The following is a 14,391-nucleotide window of genomic DNA, read 5'->3' as shown; positions in this document are numbered from 1 at the left end:
AGCAACGGGAAGTGCCAGGTATTTCCTCCAGGCCACCTAGCGGCCAGGTACGCCCCTGCCTCAGGCCCTTCCCTCACCTGGGGCAGTCCCTGCCCACCTGGCCGCCAGACCCGGAAATACACTTGTGCCTGAGACCATGGAAGAGAGCTGGGCATGGGAACCGGAGGCCTGGGGCTCCTCTGGGGGGTGGCCAGCACCCCGGGAGGCCAGCACAGGTGGGGGAGCCGAAGGAAGGGCTGGTCCAACCCCTCCGGTTGGCAGGAGTCTAGGGAGAGGTGGAGAACGGAGCTCTGACTCCGCATCCCTGGGGCAGAAGGCAGAGGGGCTTTGGTTCCTGGGTCTCTGGGGGGAGAAGGGAACCAGAGGTGGGGACTTCTGGGTCCTGGGGAGGAGTATGGAGTCCCAGCGGCTTGGAGGCTTGGAGTCCCGGAGGAGGAGGGAGCTAAGGGCTGGGGGGTCTGGGGAGTGGGAGGGGCCAGGTCACAAACTGAGAGGGAGAAGGAAGCTGAGGACTCCCCTGCCCTGGGCTAGGAGGGGCCTGCGGGTCCACATCTGGGTGCTTTGCAGGGCTGGGTGGTGCGGGGTCTGGGTCTGGGGTGTTAAACTCCTGGATCTGAGGGACGATGGGCCTGGACTAGGTCTCTGGGAAGAAGAGCGACGGGCCTGGACCCTTGGGACTGAGAAGGAGGGGCTGGACCCCTGGGTCCGGGGGAGGAGGGGCTGGGGGCTGGACCCCTGGGTCTGAGGGCGGAGGGGCTGGGGGCTGGCCTCCTGGGCCCTCCCAACTGTCTGTCCCCCTGCCCCAGGCCCTTCGCTGTCCTCTGTGCTCAATGAGCTCCCCAGTGCTGCTACCCTTCGGTACCGAGGCCCTGGGGTCCTGCCCTGGGGGGCCCTGGAGGAGGAGGAGGAGGAGAGGAGCATCCAGGCCTTCACAGAATCTGCGCGGAAGGAACTGCAGGAGCCCCGCCCTTCCCGGGAGCTGCCCTGGCCCATGCAGGCCAGACGGGTACACAGGTGAGGCCCACCTGCCACCTCCCAGCCAGGTGAGGGCCAGCCTCCCACAAGTGCGGGTGGCTCTGTCTCCATCTCACTCTGTCCTTCGGCCTGTCCCTGCCTGGCTGGCTTTCCTTTTCCCCTGTCTGTGTTGGTGCTCCTCCGTCTCCAAGGATTCCGGTCTCCAGGACTGGTTTCTCCTCTCCCAGGTCCTAGGCTCTGGTCTCCTCTCCCTCCAAGCCTGTCTGCCTCTCCCTCCTTTTCTCTGGGTGTCTCAAGTCTGTTAGTGTTTTTGCTCTCTGCCTTTACCCCCTCTCTCTGTCCCTGCCTCCTTCCCTTCAAAGCCCAACACTCGTTTTTTTCTTTCCTTTCTCCCACTACAAAAAGGCGAAGATGCTGCATCTCCTGTTCAATGATTTCTGCACACTTTTCTATGGCAACAGCAGAGCCTTAAAAGCAAGTGGAAAGCCCTTCCAAGGGCCTGTGACTGTTCAGGGAGCCCTTGAAATGGATCCTCCTCGGAGTTCCTGGTGTGGCTCAGTGCGTTAAGAACCCAACTAGGGTCTGTAAGGAAGCAGGTTCAACCTCTGGCCTCTCTCAGTGGGTTAAGAATCCAGCATCACCACAAGCTGCGGTGTAGGATGCAGACGCGGCTCAGATCTGGCGTGGCTGTGGCGTAGGCGTAGGTGGGCAGCTGCAGCTCCGATTTGACCCTTGCCTGGGAACCTCCATATGCGGCAGGTGTGGCCCTAAAAAGACCAAAAAAAAAAAAAGGGGGGGGGAAATTGACACTTGTTTCCTTCTATAATCTTTTTTTTGTTGTTTTTTTGTTTTTCTTGCCATTTCTAGGGCTGCTCCTGCAGCATATGGAGGTCCCCAGGCTAGGGGTCAAATCGGAGCTGTAGCCACCAGCCTACGCCAGAGCCACAGCAACGCAGGATCTGAGCCGCTTCTGCAACCCACACCCCAGCTCTCGGCAACTCCAGATCCTTCACCCACGGAGCAAGGCCAGGGATCGAACCCACAACCTCATGGTTCCCAGTCGGCTTCGTTAACCATTGAACCACGACGGGAATTCCTCCTTCTATAATCTTGACACTGACTCCAGTGTATAAGAAACTTTCCCCACACAAACAACTCTCTGATGTTACCTGGGTTACAGTGATTCAGCGCGATTCTGACACTGTCTACCTGCAGATATAACCTCACTGACATAACAAAGACACCGCTATCTGCTCACCCCTTAGGAAATACGAAGGTTTAGGAGCTGTGTGCCAGAAACAGGAAGAAGAGCAAATATACTCTTCTTTTTTTTCTTTTTCTCTTCCCTCCATCCTCCCCTGCTTTATTTAGGTATAGTTGACACACAGCATCCTGGCAGTTAAAGGTATTCAATGCATTGATTTGATAACACTTATCTATGGCAGAATGATGGCCGCAGGAGTGCCACCTGATATCTCCATCATATCACATAATCACGCTTGCTTTTTTTTTTTTTTTTTTTTTTTTTTTTTTTTTTTTGTCTTTTTTTGCTATGTCTTGGGCCGCTCCCACAGCATATGGAGGTTCCCAGGCTAGGGGTCCAATCAGAGCTGTAGCCACCGGCCTATGCCAGAGCCACAGCAACACTGGATCCGAGCCGCGTCTGCAATCTACACCACAGCTCACGACAACACCAGATTGTTAACCCACTGAGCAAGGGCAGGGACCGAACCCACAACCTCATGGTTCCTAGTCGGATTCGTTAACCACTGCGCCACGACGGGAACTCCCCACGCTTTCTTTTTTGTGGTGAGAACATTTTTTTCATGTTTAAATGATTTTTACCCATTATAGTTGGTGTACAGTGTTCTGTCAATTTCTCCTGTACAACAAAGTGACCCAGTCACACAGGCATACACATTCTTTTTCTCACATTATCCTCCATCACGCTCCATCCTAAGTGCCCAGATACAGTTCCCAGTGCTACACAGTGGGATCTCATTGCCTATCCACTCCAAATGCAATAGTTTCTATCTACCAACCCCAGATTCCCAGTCCATCCCTCTCCCTCCCCCTCCTCCTTGGCAACCACAAGTCTGTTCTCCAAGTCCATGAGTTTCTTTTCTGTAGAAAGGTTCATTTGTGCCATATATTAAATTCCAGATATAAGTGATATCATATGTATTTGTCTTTCTCTTTCTGACTTACTTCACTTAGTACGAGAGTCTCTAGTTCCGTGTTGCTGCAAGTGGCATTATTTTGTTCTTTTTTATGGCTGAGTAGTATTCCACTCTGTATATATATGTGGTAAGAAAATTTAAGATCTACTCTTGCAACTTTCAAGTATACAGTACAGTATTATGAGCTATAATCACCACACTGTACATTGGAGCCCCAGAATTTATTCATAAATGGAGGTTTGTACCCTTTGACCAGCATCTCCATTTCCCACCTCCACCCCCAGGTAACCACCATCCTACCCTCTTTTTCAGGTTTTGTGTTTTTTGTTTTGTTTTGTTTTGTTTTTTTTATGGCTGCACCAGCAGCACTTGGAAGTTCCCAGGCTAGGGGTCGAATCCGAGCTGTAGCTGCTGGCCTACTCCACAGCCAACAGCAACTCGGGATCCAAGCTGCCTCTGTGACCTACACCACAGCTCACGGTAATGCCAGATCCCCAACCCACGGAGCGAGGCCAGGGATTGAAACCGCATCCTCAAGAATACTAGTCAGGTTCTTAATCCACTGAGCCACAATGGGAACTCCCCTTTCTTTCTCTTTCTTTCTTGGCTGCACCTGTGGCATGTGGACGTTCTGGGGCCAGGGATAAAATGTGAGCCACAGCTGCATCCCTCATCAGGCCACCAGGAAACTCATGCATTTTTTTAGATTCCACATATAAGTGATATCAAAAATATGTTTATCGGAGTTCCTGCTGTGGTGCGGTAGGTTAGGGATCGGGCGCTACCTCCTTGGTGTGGGTTCGATCCCCAGCCCAGCACAGGTGGGATCCAGCGTTGCTGCAGCTGTAGTGTAAGTCACAGGTGAGGCTCAGATTCAGTTCCTGACCCCAGGAACTTCTGTATGCCCCAGGTGCAGCCAAAAACAAAAACAAACCCCACAAAAAACATATTATATACATATATCTTATAAGTCAAAATTTCACACCTACTTCTTTATTCTCTGCATCTTTATTTTTGCTTTCATTTTTTATGATGATATTTGCTGACAGCAAAGTGCATGAAACATCATGTGCCGACTTAAAAATTATTCCTCAAGTGAGGGTCCAGGTAAACTCCACTTAGGGGACCCCTCCGCCCCTCCCCGGCAGCCCCCTTCCTCCCCACAGTAACTCCTTCCCAGATTTTTACAGAGAATCACGTCCTTGCTTTTCCTCCTAGTTGGCCACCTGTTCATGCCTCCCTAAAGAGCAGAACTGGTGCTTGAGAGCAAGCATGTGTTTGCTCTGGGCTTTTGCATAAATAGAATCCTTTATTCTGTATTTTCTGCCTCTCTCTGCTTAGCCTTAGTTTTGTTTCTTTTTATTGCTTTGGAGTAGCCCGTGTCAGCAATACGGGCAACCGTTCTTCCTGGTTCAACTATTGAGTTGTTTCTATGTTTGGATGGTTTCCATTTGGGGCTGCTTCTTTTTTTTTTTTTTTTTTTTTTGTCTTTCGTCTTTTAATGGCCCTACGCAGGGCATATGGAGGTTCCCAGGCTGGGGGTCGAATTGGAGCTGGAGCTGCCGGCCTTCACTACAGCCCACAGCAACACTGGATCCTTAACCCACTGAGCGAGGCCAGGGATCGAACCTTCGTCCTCATGGATACTTGTCAGATTCGTTTCCACTGAGCCACGAGGGGAACTCCTGGTTCCTTTCATTTCTGTTTCCTTCCCAGACAGAACCTTGCCAGGGACCAAGTGGCTCTTAACTCAGGGTCCAGGGTGGCCCACTGGGCTCTGCTGCTTCGGAGGTCCAAGGAGAAGGTGCGAGAAGGCCTGAAAACCTTGAAGCCCTGGGCGTGGACGCTGAAAAGGATTGGGGGTACGATGGGTTTGGGGCTGGCATCTTGGGGTGAGGCAGGGTCCCTGAGTCTGGAGGAGGGGGGCGGGGCCTGGACCCCTGGGTCTCAGGGAGGAGGGGCTGGGGCTGGACTCCGCCCCCCTCCCTTGCCCGGGGTCTGAGGGAGGAGGGGCCTGGGACCCGACTCAGAAGGGAGCCCGAGGCCTCTCTGCTGCCCCCTTCAGGCCAATTCGGCGCGGGCACCGAGTCCTACTTCTCCCTGCTGCGCTTCCTGCTGCTTCTCAACGTGCTGGCCTCCGTGCTTAAGGCCTGCATGATTCTGCTGCCCACCTGGCTGGAAGGGACCCCGCCTGGTCCCCCTGCCGCTAACGCCTCCTCGCCCTGCGGCTCCTACAACCCCCGCCCCCACGGCCTGGTCACCTTTCCCACCCAGCTCTTCAACTTGCTCTCCGGAGAGGTGCGTGCCTGGATCCCCGGGAGACACCCCTCTGGGCTCCGAAGCCCTCCGTGACCCCTGACCCTGACCGCCCAGCTCCCCGAACCCCAGCCACCTCCACCCGGCCCCACAGTGACCCCCTGCCTGGCCTTTCTCTCCCCAGGGTTTTCTAGAATGGTCTCCACTCTTCTATGGGTTCTACCCACCCCGCCCACACCTGGCCATCACCTACCTGTGCTCCGTCTTTGCCATTGGCCTCCTCTACCTGCTGCTCATCCTGCACCGGTCAGTGACACCCTCACACCCGAACTCCCTGGACATAGCGGGCAGTAGCAGCGGTAGAAGCCCCCTCCCCAAGAATCCTAAGTCTTGCTCTGTGTCCCTTTCTCTCTGTTTGAGTTGAAGTCGAATTTGAAAATACTTTACGGGGTGTTCAGGTCATGGCTCAGTGGAAACAAATCTGACTCGTATCCATGAGGACGCAGGTTCGATCCCTGGCCTCGTTCAGTGGGTTAAGGATCTGGTGTTGCCGTGAGCTGTACTGTAGGTGGCAGATGTGGCTCAGATCCTGCATTGCTGTGGCTGTGGTGTAGACCAGCAGCTGTAGCTCCGAGTCAACCCCTAGCCTGGGAACTTCCACGTGCCACGGGTATGGCCCTAAAAAACAAACAAACCAAGCAACCAAAAAAAAAACCAAAAAACAAAAAACAAATGCCTCCTGAGTGTTCAAGGCCAGGGATAAAGATGGGAAGTTTCTCCTCCCTGTGGCTCAGAGTCTAGCCAGAAAGGTAAGCTATTAAACAAACAAGACAATTAATTACATTGTTTCTGGAAGGCACTGGCCGTTTAAGAAACAAATGGGTGACTCATTCATTCGTGCAACGCATATTTATTGAGCAGATACTGTGTACCGCCCGCCGGGCATTGTTCTAGCCAGTTGGCAAAATAGAACAAACCAGAACCCAATAGAATCTGGTCCAGGTGGAGCCGATGTTTTAACAGAGGAGACAGGTGGCAAGCAGTAAGCTGTAATGAGAGGATTGCCTGGCATGTAACAGGGTGATCGGGACTCTGGGTATAAGCAGAACAGGTAGGGGGATTGACAGTGATACTGGGCCAGGCTGTTGGGAGTTTTTGGTTTTTTGTGTTTTTTTTGGCCACACCCATGACATTCGGGAGTCCCCGGGCCAGGAGTGGAATCTGCTGCGCCAGAGCAGCCACCCAAGCCACTGCAGTCACAATGCTGGATCCTCAACCTGCTGTGCCACAGAATTTTTTTTTTAAGCACCTTTTCATATATGTTGGCTATCTTTATTTCTTCTTTGGAAAACTGTTCATTTCCTTGACTTATGGCGGTTCCCAGGCTAGGGATTGAATCAGAGCTTTGCTGGCCTACACCACAGCCACAGCAATGCCAGATCCTTAACCCACTGAGCGAGGCCTGGGATCGAACCTGTGTCTTCATGGACACTAGTTAGATTCGTTTCCACTGAGCCATGATGGGAACTCCCCTCTGCCCATTTTTTAACTGGGTTGTTGGGAGGTATTTTGGGCTGTTGAGTTCTGTGAGTTCTTTGTATATTTTGGATATTAACCTTTTACGAGGTATGTGATTTACAAGTATTGTCTCTCATTCTGTAGGTCGACGCTTCCTTTTTATTTTTGTATTTTTTGGATTGTTTCTTTTGCTGTGTAGAAGCTTTTTAGTTGGATGTAGTCCTGTCGTCCCATCTATTAATTTTGGCTTCAGTTATTTGTGTGCTTTGGCGTCACATCCAAAAAAGCGTTGCCAAGACCCACGTCAAAGAACTTTTCCTTTGTTGTCTTCTAGGAGTTTTTCAAGTTCAGGTCTTATCCTTAAGCACTGAATCCATTTAGAGTTAATTTTTGTGAGTGGTGTATAGATTGGAGTTGAATTCATTCTTCTGCCTGTGGATATCCAGTTTTCCCAACGCCATTTATTTTTTAGTTTATTTATTTATTTTTTTTGTCTTTTTGCCTTTTCTAGGGCCACTTCCCGTGGTATATGGAGGTTCCCAGGCTAGGGGTCGAATCGGAGCTGTAGCCACTGGCCTCCACTACAGCTCACAGCAACGCCGGATCCTCAACCCACTGAGCAAGGCCAGGGATCGAACCCGCAACCTCATGGTTCCTAATCAGCTTCGTTAACCACTGTGCCACGACAGGAACTCCCCAACGCCATTTATTGAGGAGACTCTTTGCCCCCACTGAGTATGTGAGCATCCCTGTCAACTATTAGTTGACTCTATATAATTTCTCCTTTTAAAAATAAGACACCCATTCAGAAAAATGCACAAACCAAAGGGTTGGTCTTGGTACATTTCCCATTCACACCAAGAAATAGAACACGGTGGCAGTTCTCTGGTGGCTCAGCGGGTTAAGGATCCAGTGTTGTCACTGCGGTGGCTCTGGTGACCGCTGGGGCACAGGTTCAATCTCTGGCTCAGGAACTTATAAATATGGTGGGCATGGCAGAAAGAAAGAAAGAGAAAGAAAGGAAGGAAGAGGAAGAAGAAGGAAAAGAAAAACAGAGTTCCAATTGTGGCGCAGTGGAAATGAATCTGACTAGGATCCATGAGGATGGGGGTTCCACCCCTGACCTCGCTCAGTGGGTTAAAGATACTGCATTGCTGTAAACTGCAGCATAAATTGCAGGGGCATCTTGGATCCGATGTTGCTGTGGCCGTGGTGTAGACCCAGGCTGTAGCTATGATTAGACCCCTTGCTCAGGAACTTCCATATGCCACAGGTGTGGCCATAAAAACAAAAACAAAAAAAACAGAGCATGGGAGTTCCCGTTGTGGCTCAGCAGAAACATATCTGATTAGCATCCATGAGGACACAGGTTCGATCCCTGGCCTTGCTCAGTGGGTTAAGGATCCGGCGTTGCCATGAGCTGTAGTGTAGGTGGCAGACGTGGCTCAGATCTGGCGTTGCCGTGGCTGTGGTATGAGCCAGCGGGAAAAGCTCCAATCCAACCCCTAGCCTGGGAACTTCTATATGCCGCAGGTGTGGTCCAAAAAAAAAAAAGCAAACAAACAAAAAAAGAGAATGCCTCCCTTTGGGGGTCCCTCTACCTTTGTACATCTTATAGTAAAGTAGGGGAGATAAAATGGGAGACAGAATTTTAGATAGAATCAGACTGTAGCGCTGATTTGACCCCTGGCCTGGGGACCCCTGTATATTGTGGATACAGCCCTGAAAAGCAAAAAAAAAAAAAAAAAAGGCAATAATAAAATTAAAGGCCATCAACTATACTTCAATTAAGTCTTTAAAAATGAAAACAAAAATTGAAAGGCAGAAAAGAAAAAAAATTAGGAGTTCTCTGGTGACTTAGTGGGTTAAAGATCCAGCACTGTCACTGCTGTGGTATAGGTCTGATCCCTGGACTGAGAACTTCTGCATGCCACAGATGTGGCTATAAAAAAAAAAAAAAAAATTAAAAAAAATTAAAGGCCAGGTAGGAAAGATTTTCATCTCTGCAGGCCATGTGGTCTCTGCCTCAACTAGAGTCCACTGTTGGAGGGCAGAAGCAGCTGTGGACTGCAGGAAAACAAGTGAGCCAGGCTGTGTCCCAATGAAACTTCACAAACACAGGATTTGGTCCCTGAGCCATAGCTTTCTGCCTCCTGTGATAGAGAATAATGGGTGGGGCCCCTCCTTAGATGGAATGGTCAGAAAAAAGACTCGTTATGGAGGTGACCTGTAGAGGAAGACTGGAAAAGTGGGAAGGAGTCAGCCAGGTGAGCAGCCAAGACGTGAGCATTGCAGACAGAGGGGCTGCAAGTGCAAAGGCCCTGTGGTGGAAAGAGCTGTGGCGTGTTCTGGGAAATCCAAGGCCAGGAGGAGGAGGAGGAGAAGTACGTGGGGGCACATCAGATGGCCCTGGCCGGCTATGCTGCGAGGTAGCCTAGGATTTAAGAACGAGCAGGGGCTGCGGAATTGGTTTTCAGTGGGAATGCCTGATGGGCATAAAAGGCTCTACTGCCTTGGGAGCCGAGAACGGCCAAGAGGGCACAGGTGGAAGCAGAGAGAGCAGCAGGGAATCCTCTGGATCCACTCAGGAGGTGATGGAGGCTGGCGCCAGGGCGACCAAGGTGGATGTGGAGTCTCTGCTCAGTTTTCTGTTTCTTTCCTTTTGTCTGGTTTTCTGTCCCCTCCCTGGGTCTTTGTCCCCCTCTCCTTTCATCCTTCTGAGTCTTTGTCCTCTTTTCTCTGAATCTCCGCCCACACTTTGGGGGACTCCCTCTCCCCAGGGTCTCTGTTCCCCCCTCTTAGGGTTCTTTCTCTCCCTTTTTTGTGTCTGACCTCCTCTGGCTCCATTTCTGAATCTCTTTCTTGGTCTTTGGCTCCAAAGACTGTATGTGTCTCCCCCAGGTCTCATCTCTCCAAAGGCCCAAGGTCTTAGGGTTCGTTTTCCCTGTTTGCCTCGTGGTGGGGGGGGGTCCCTCTGCTCGCGGCTGTCCTGCCACACCCCGTCTCCTCTGTCTCCCCTCCCTTAGCTCGGTGTCTGGCCTGAAGCAGACGTTGTTGGCTGAGTCAGGGGTCCTGACCAGCTACAGCCACCGGGTGTTCTCTGCCTGGGACTTTGGCCTCAGCGGGGAGGTCCACGTGCGGCTGCGCCAGCGCAACATCCTCTTTGAGTTGCAGGTGCGCTGAGGGATGGGCGCCCGCGAAGAGATGGGACCCGAGGGGGCGGGGTTGAGAGAATGGGCGGGGCCTAGATCGGACCGGGCCTCGGATGGATGCTGAGAGGAGCTTCCTTCTCACGGAAGCGGGCTTTCCGGAGGGGGTGGGGGGAAGGGCTGGAAGGCCACTCTAGGGATGCCTGAGGGTCAAAGGGTACAGGAGAAAGCCGGCATCGGGAAAGAGGAGGGGCCTAAAGTTCCGGGGTTCAAAGTTAAGAGAAGGGTGTGGCCAGAAAGGGGATAAAGTAGAACTGAAACTCCTAGTGCCAGGGATGAGTGCTGGGCGGGGCCCAAGGAGGAGCTCTACCGAGTGTTGGGCGGGGCCTGGTTGCTGGGCGGGGCCTGGAGGGGCGACTGTAGATCCAATTGTCAGCTGGAGGACCCTAGACTTGCTGGGATAAGGATGAGAGACGTTCTTTTTTTTTTTTTGTCTTTTTGCCATTTCCTGGGCCGCTCCCGCGGCATATGGAGGTTCCCAGACTAGGGGTCTAATCGGAGCTGTAGCCGCCGGCCTATGCCAGAGCCACAGCAACGCGGGATCCGAGCCGCATCTGCAACCTACACCACAGTTCATGGCAACGCTGGATCCTTAACCCAGGGAGCAAGGCCAGGGATCGAACCCGAAACCTCATGGTTGCTAGTCGGATTCGTTACCCACTGAGCCACGACGGGAACGCTGAGAGACGTTCTTAAAGGGGCAGTGCTGCATCGGTCCCCTCTGAGTCGCGGCCCTGGACCACTGGACCCCAGGCGGACGTCTCTTCTGGCCTTAGGTGGAGCTGGAGGAAGCAGTGGTGCGGTACCAGGCTGCGGTGCGAACCTTGGGCCAGCAAGCCAGGGTGTGGTTGGTGCGGGTGCTGATCAACCTGGCGGTGTTGGCGCTCCTGGGAGCAGCCTTCTACGGAGTCTACTGGGCCACAAAGGCCACTGTGAACCTGCAGGTGTGGAGGGCCCTGGGGGAGGAAGGGTCCCGGAACCTACATTTCCCAGGGTAGGGGAGACGGAGACCTATGAATCCTGAACCTGAGAGGAGGAGGGTTTGGGGCGAGAGGTTGGGGGGGGGTTACGTTTGGACCTTGGACTTGAGGGTGCGGAAGGATAAAGAGGCTGGGCGAGGGTGTTAAGCCTCCAGGAGCCCAGAGCCTCTTCTCTTGGCCCACCATCCCTCCCAGGATATGCCTCCTGTCCAGAAGATGCCACTGCTAAAGCTTGGGGTCAATTACCTTCCATCCATTTTCATCTCCGTGGTCAACTTCATACTACCAGTGTTGTTCAAGCTCATTGCCCCGCTGGAAGGCTACACCAGGAGCCGCCAGATCGTTTTTATCCTGCTCAGGTTCCAGACTCCTGGGGCGGGCTGGGGATGGTGGTGGGGCTGGTCGAGGAGCATTGGTTCCAGTAGATAAGACACTGAAATCTGTAGTTCGGTCGTGGCTCAGCGGTTAACAAACCCGACCAATATCCATGAGGACTCGGGTTCGATCCCTGGCCTTGCTCAGTGGGTTAAGGATCCAGCATTGCCGAGAGCTGTGGTGTAGGTCACAGAGGCGGCTTGGATCCCGCGTTGCCCTGGCTCTGGCATATGCTGGCAGCAACAGCTCTGGTTGGACCCCTAGCCTGGGAACCTCCATCTGCCGCAGGTGCAGCCCTAAAAAGACAACCAAAGAAGAACCCACGAAAATCCTCAGGTTATAGGATCCAGTGGGATCTGGATTCAAATCCCGACTTTTCCGGTCCATTTCTCCATCTGTGAAATGGGGAAAATTGTGAGCACGTTCCGCACAAGAGGGTCCGGGCTTGTGTGCACTCAGTCAGTGAGGATTCCCTCTCTCTCCCTTCCCCTGCCAGGACTGTGTTTCTCCGCCTGGCCTCCCTGCTGGTCCTGCTCGGCACTCTCTGGAATCAGATCTCTTGCGGGGAGGCTGAGTGCAAAGCCTGTGGCTATAATTACAAAGAACTTCCGGTGAGGCGGTCGGGGTCGGGGTGGGGGACTCCTGGGTCGTTGAAGGAAAGGAGGGGCCTGGTGGTTCCAGACTTCTGGCTTGGGAGGAAAGAGGAGCTTGGGATGCTAGAATACTCTCCCCATCGGGACAGGAATGTTTAAAAAAACCGAAAGATTTCCAGAGAAAGTATTGATGGAGCCTTACATGCTTGCGATTCGGAGATTCCGACGTTTGGGTCTGCAAGTGTCTGGGTCCTGAAGTCTTTCTGACCCGTTTTTCCTTCCTCAGTGCTGGGAGACTCGGCTGGGGCAGGAGATGTACAAATTGCTGCTGTTTGATCTGCTGTCGGGTCTGGCCGTCATGCTGCTCATCCAGTTCCCTCGGAAGTGAGAGTCCCCTGCCGTGGCCCGGGCACCTTGCGGGTCACCCCGCCCCTTCCTAGCCCCGCCCCCGCCAGCCCGCCGTCTGCAGACCCCGCCCCCTTCCCGAGTTTGGTGGTCCCTTCCTTCTGGCTCCGCCTCTACTACCCAGATCGCCTCTACCCCTCAAGCCCCGCCCTCTAGACACACCCCCTCCGGAACCTTGAAAGCTGCCCCCTTCTCAGAATCCATCACTTCCAACTGGTGGGCGGGAAGGTGGAGAGGTGAGGAAACCGGTGGCCCGCCTCAGATTCAGCCCGCCCCCCCCCCCCCCCCGCTCCGACCCTCAGGCTGCTCTGTGGCCTCTGTCCGGGGGCGCTGGGTCGTTTCGCGCGGACCCAGGAGTTCCAGGTGCCTGACGAAGTGCTGGGACTCATCTACGCACAGACGGTGGTCTGGGTTGGGAGTTTTTTCTGCCCCTTACTGCCTTTGCTCAACACGGCCAAGTTCCTGCTGCTTTTCTATTTGAAGAAGGTGAGGGGTGGGCAGCACCCTTGGGTCTGATGCGGGAGGTAATGGAGCTGGGGCTCCTGGGTCCTGGCGAAGGAGGGAACTGAGGGATGCGACGCCTGGGTCCTAGCGTGAGGGAACACTAGATCCTGAGAGGACGGATCTGGATGAGGCTCCCGGATGTGGGAGGAGGAGGAGGAGGAGGCCAGGGCACTCCAACTTTCAGGTCTGAGGGAAGAGGGGACCCGGACTACTGTGTCCGATGGTGTTAAAAGAACTGGGACTCCAGGATCCTGACTGAGAAGAGGGGGCCAGGGTTCCCGGTGGAGGAGAGTCTGGGGCTCAGACGCCTGTGTCTCACATTCTCTCCTTCCTGCGCCAGCTCACCCTCTTCTCCACCTGCTCCCCGGCCTCCCGCACATTTCGGGCCTCTACTGTGAATTTCTTTTTCCCCCTGGTGCTTCTCCTGGGTCTGGCCATCTCCGCCGTTCCTGTGCTATATGGCATCTTCGTGTAAGTGTGAGAGGCACCTGCCTCTCTTTCCCTCCCTCTTCCCACTTCCCTCCAAGGTTCTGACTTGTGGCCATCCTGGAGCTCTGCCTGTCTGTCTCTGACTTCAGGATCCCACCTTCTAAGCTGTGTGGTCCATTCCGGGGGCAGTTGTCCATCTGGTCCGAGATCCCTAAGTCTATCGGAAGCCTCCCCGAGACTGCCCAGAATTTTCTCTTCTTCCTGGGGACCCAGGCATTTGCTGTGCCCCTTCTGCTGTTATCCAGGTGAGGGCCCCAGACTCCTGCATCCGGGTTTGAACGTGTGATCTGGGGTCCTACTTCCGAGAACGGAGGGGGCTGGGGGCCCAAACTTCTGGGTCTGCGGGAAGAAGGGAACTGGGATACTAGACTTCTTGAGTCTGAAGGAGGTCCGGGCCCCTGGTTTCTAAAAGAGTCTTACGTCGAAGATACACTAAGCGTGTTTGGGGAGTGGCTTTCATTCCGTCTCCTCTAGCATCCTGATGGCATATACTGTGGCCCTGGCTAACTCATATGGACGCCTCATCTCTGAGCTCAAACGCCAGATAGAGACGGTGAGTCAGGCCGGGTCCTTGGCAAGGGGTCCCGGGGAATCTAGAGATCTGTCTCACCTCCACCTCTCTTTACCCTTTACCCCAGGAGGCACAGAATAAAGTCTTCCTGGCACAGCGCGCTGTGGCACTGAGCTCGGCCAACGGAGCTCTTTGACCTTCCCAGCCTGGTTCAGGGTGACGACGTCTCGCTTTCAGACAGAGACCCACCCCCAGATCCTTTGAAGGTCTCGGCCGCGTCGTTTGGAAAATGAAAGAACTGGAGAACATCCCATGCCTTTCCAGCCCTGGGGGTCGCTGCCTCTCCAGTGAACCCCTTTCTTGTATCAATAAACACAACGGAGGCTGCTGAACGCT

At 53.6% G+C, this 14,391-nt stretch overlaps 1 protein-coding gene across 2 annotated transcripts; it reads left to right on the top strand.

Annotated features, from left to right (window-relative positions):
* Window positions 1-112: 112 nt before the first annotated feature.
* Window positions 113-14,387, top strand: TMC4 (transmembrane channel like 4). Of its 2 annotated transcripts, none has more exons than XM_003127416.6 (15): window positions 113-215; window positions 807-1,014; window positions 4,872-5,017; window positions 5,221-5,453; window positions 5,596-5,717; window positions 9,956-10,103; window positions 10,915-11,082; window positions 11,314-11,477; window positions 11,990-12,104; window positions 12,373-12,470; window positions 12,794-12,977; window positions 13,336-13,466; window positions 13,574-13,729; window positions 13,959-14,037; window positions 14,123-14,387. In XM_003127416.6, the coding sequence occupies exons 1-15, from the start codon at window positions 137-139 to the stop codon at window positions 14,189-14,191; spliced, it is 2,100 nt and encodes a 699-aa protein (XP_003127464.3). In that variant the 5' UTR covers window positions 113-136; the 3' UTR covers window positions 14,192-14,387. The 2 variants fall into 2 exon arrangements, with proteins under 2 accessions (XP_003127464.3, XP_084818133.1); XM_084962007.1 differs by having other exon boundaries at window positions 807-1,043.
* The last annotated feature ends 4 nt before the right edge of the window (window positions 14,388-14,391 follow it).

The sequence above is a fragment of the Sus scrofa genome, chromosome 6 (genome assembly GCF_054392235.1).
Source record: "Sus scrofa isolate SSC_HxYL_T2T_F1_AM1 chromosome 6, Sscrofa_HxYL_maternal_Yorkshire_Landrace_v2.0, whole genome shotgun sequence".
NCBI classification, from domain to species: domain Eukaryota; kingdom Metazoa; phylum Chordata; class Mammalia; order Artiodactyla; family Suidae; genus Sus; species Sus scrofa.
The sequence above is the reverse complement of the archived record's forward strand: the minus strand, read 5'-3'. Positions and strand labels throughout refer to the sequence as shown.

Coding starts and splice junctions, on each gene's coding strand:
- TMC4 (XM_003127416.6), top strand. CDS start 137: ATGGAAGAGAGCTGGGCATGGGAACCGGAGGCCTGGGGCTCCTCTGGG. Junction 12,471..12,793: donor CTCATCCAGTTCCCTCGGAA/GTGAGAGTCCCC, acceptor TCCGACCCTCAG/GCTGCTCTGTGGCCTCTGTC. Junction 13,730..13,958: donor CCCCTTCTGCTGTTATCCAG/GTGAGGGCCCCA, acceptor CGTCTCCTCTAG/CATCCTGATGGCATATACTG.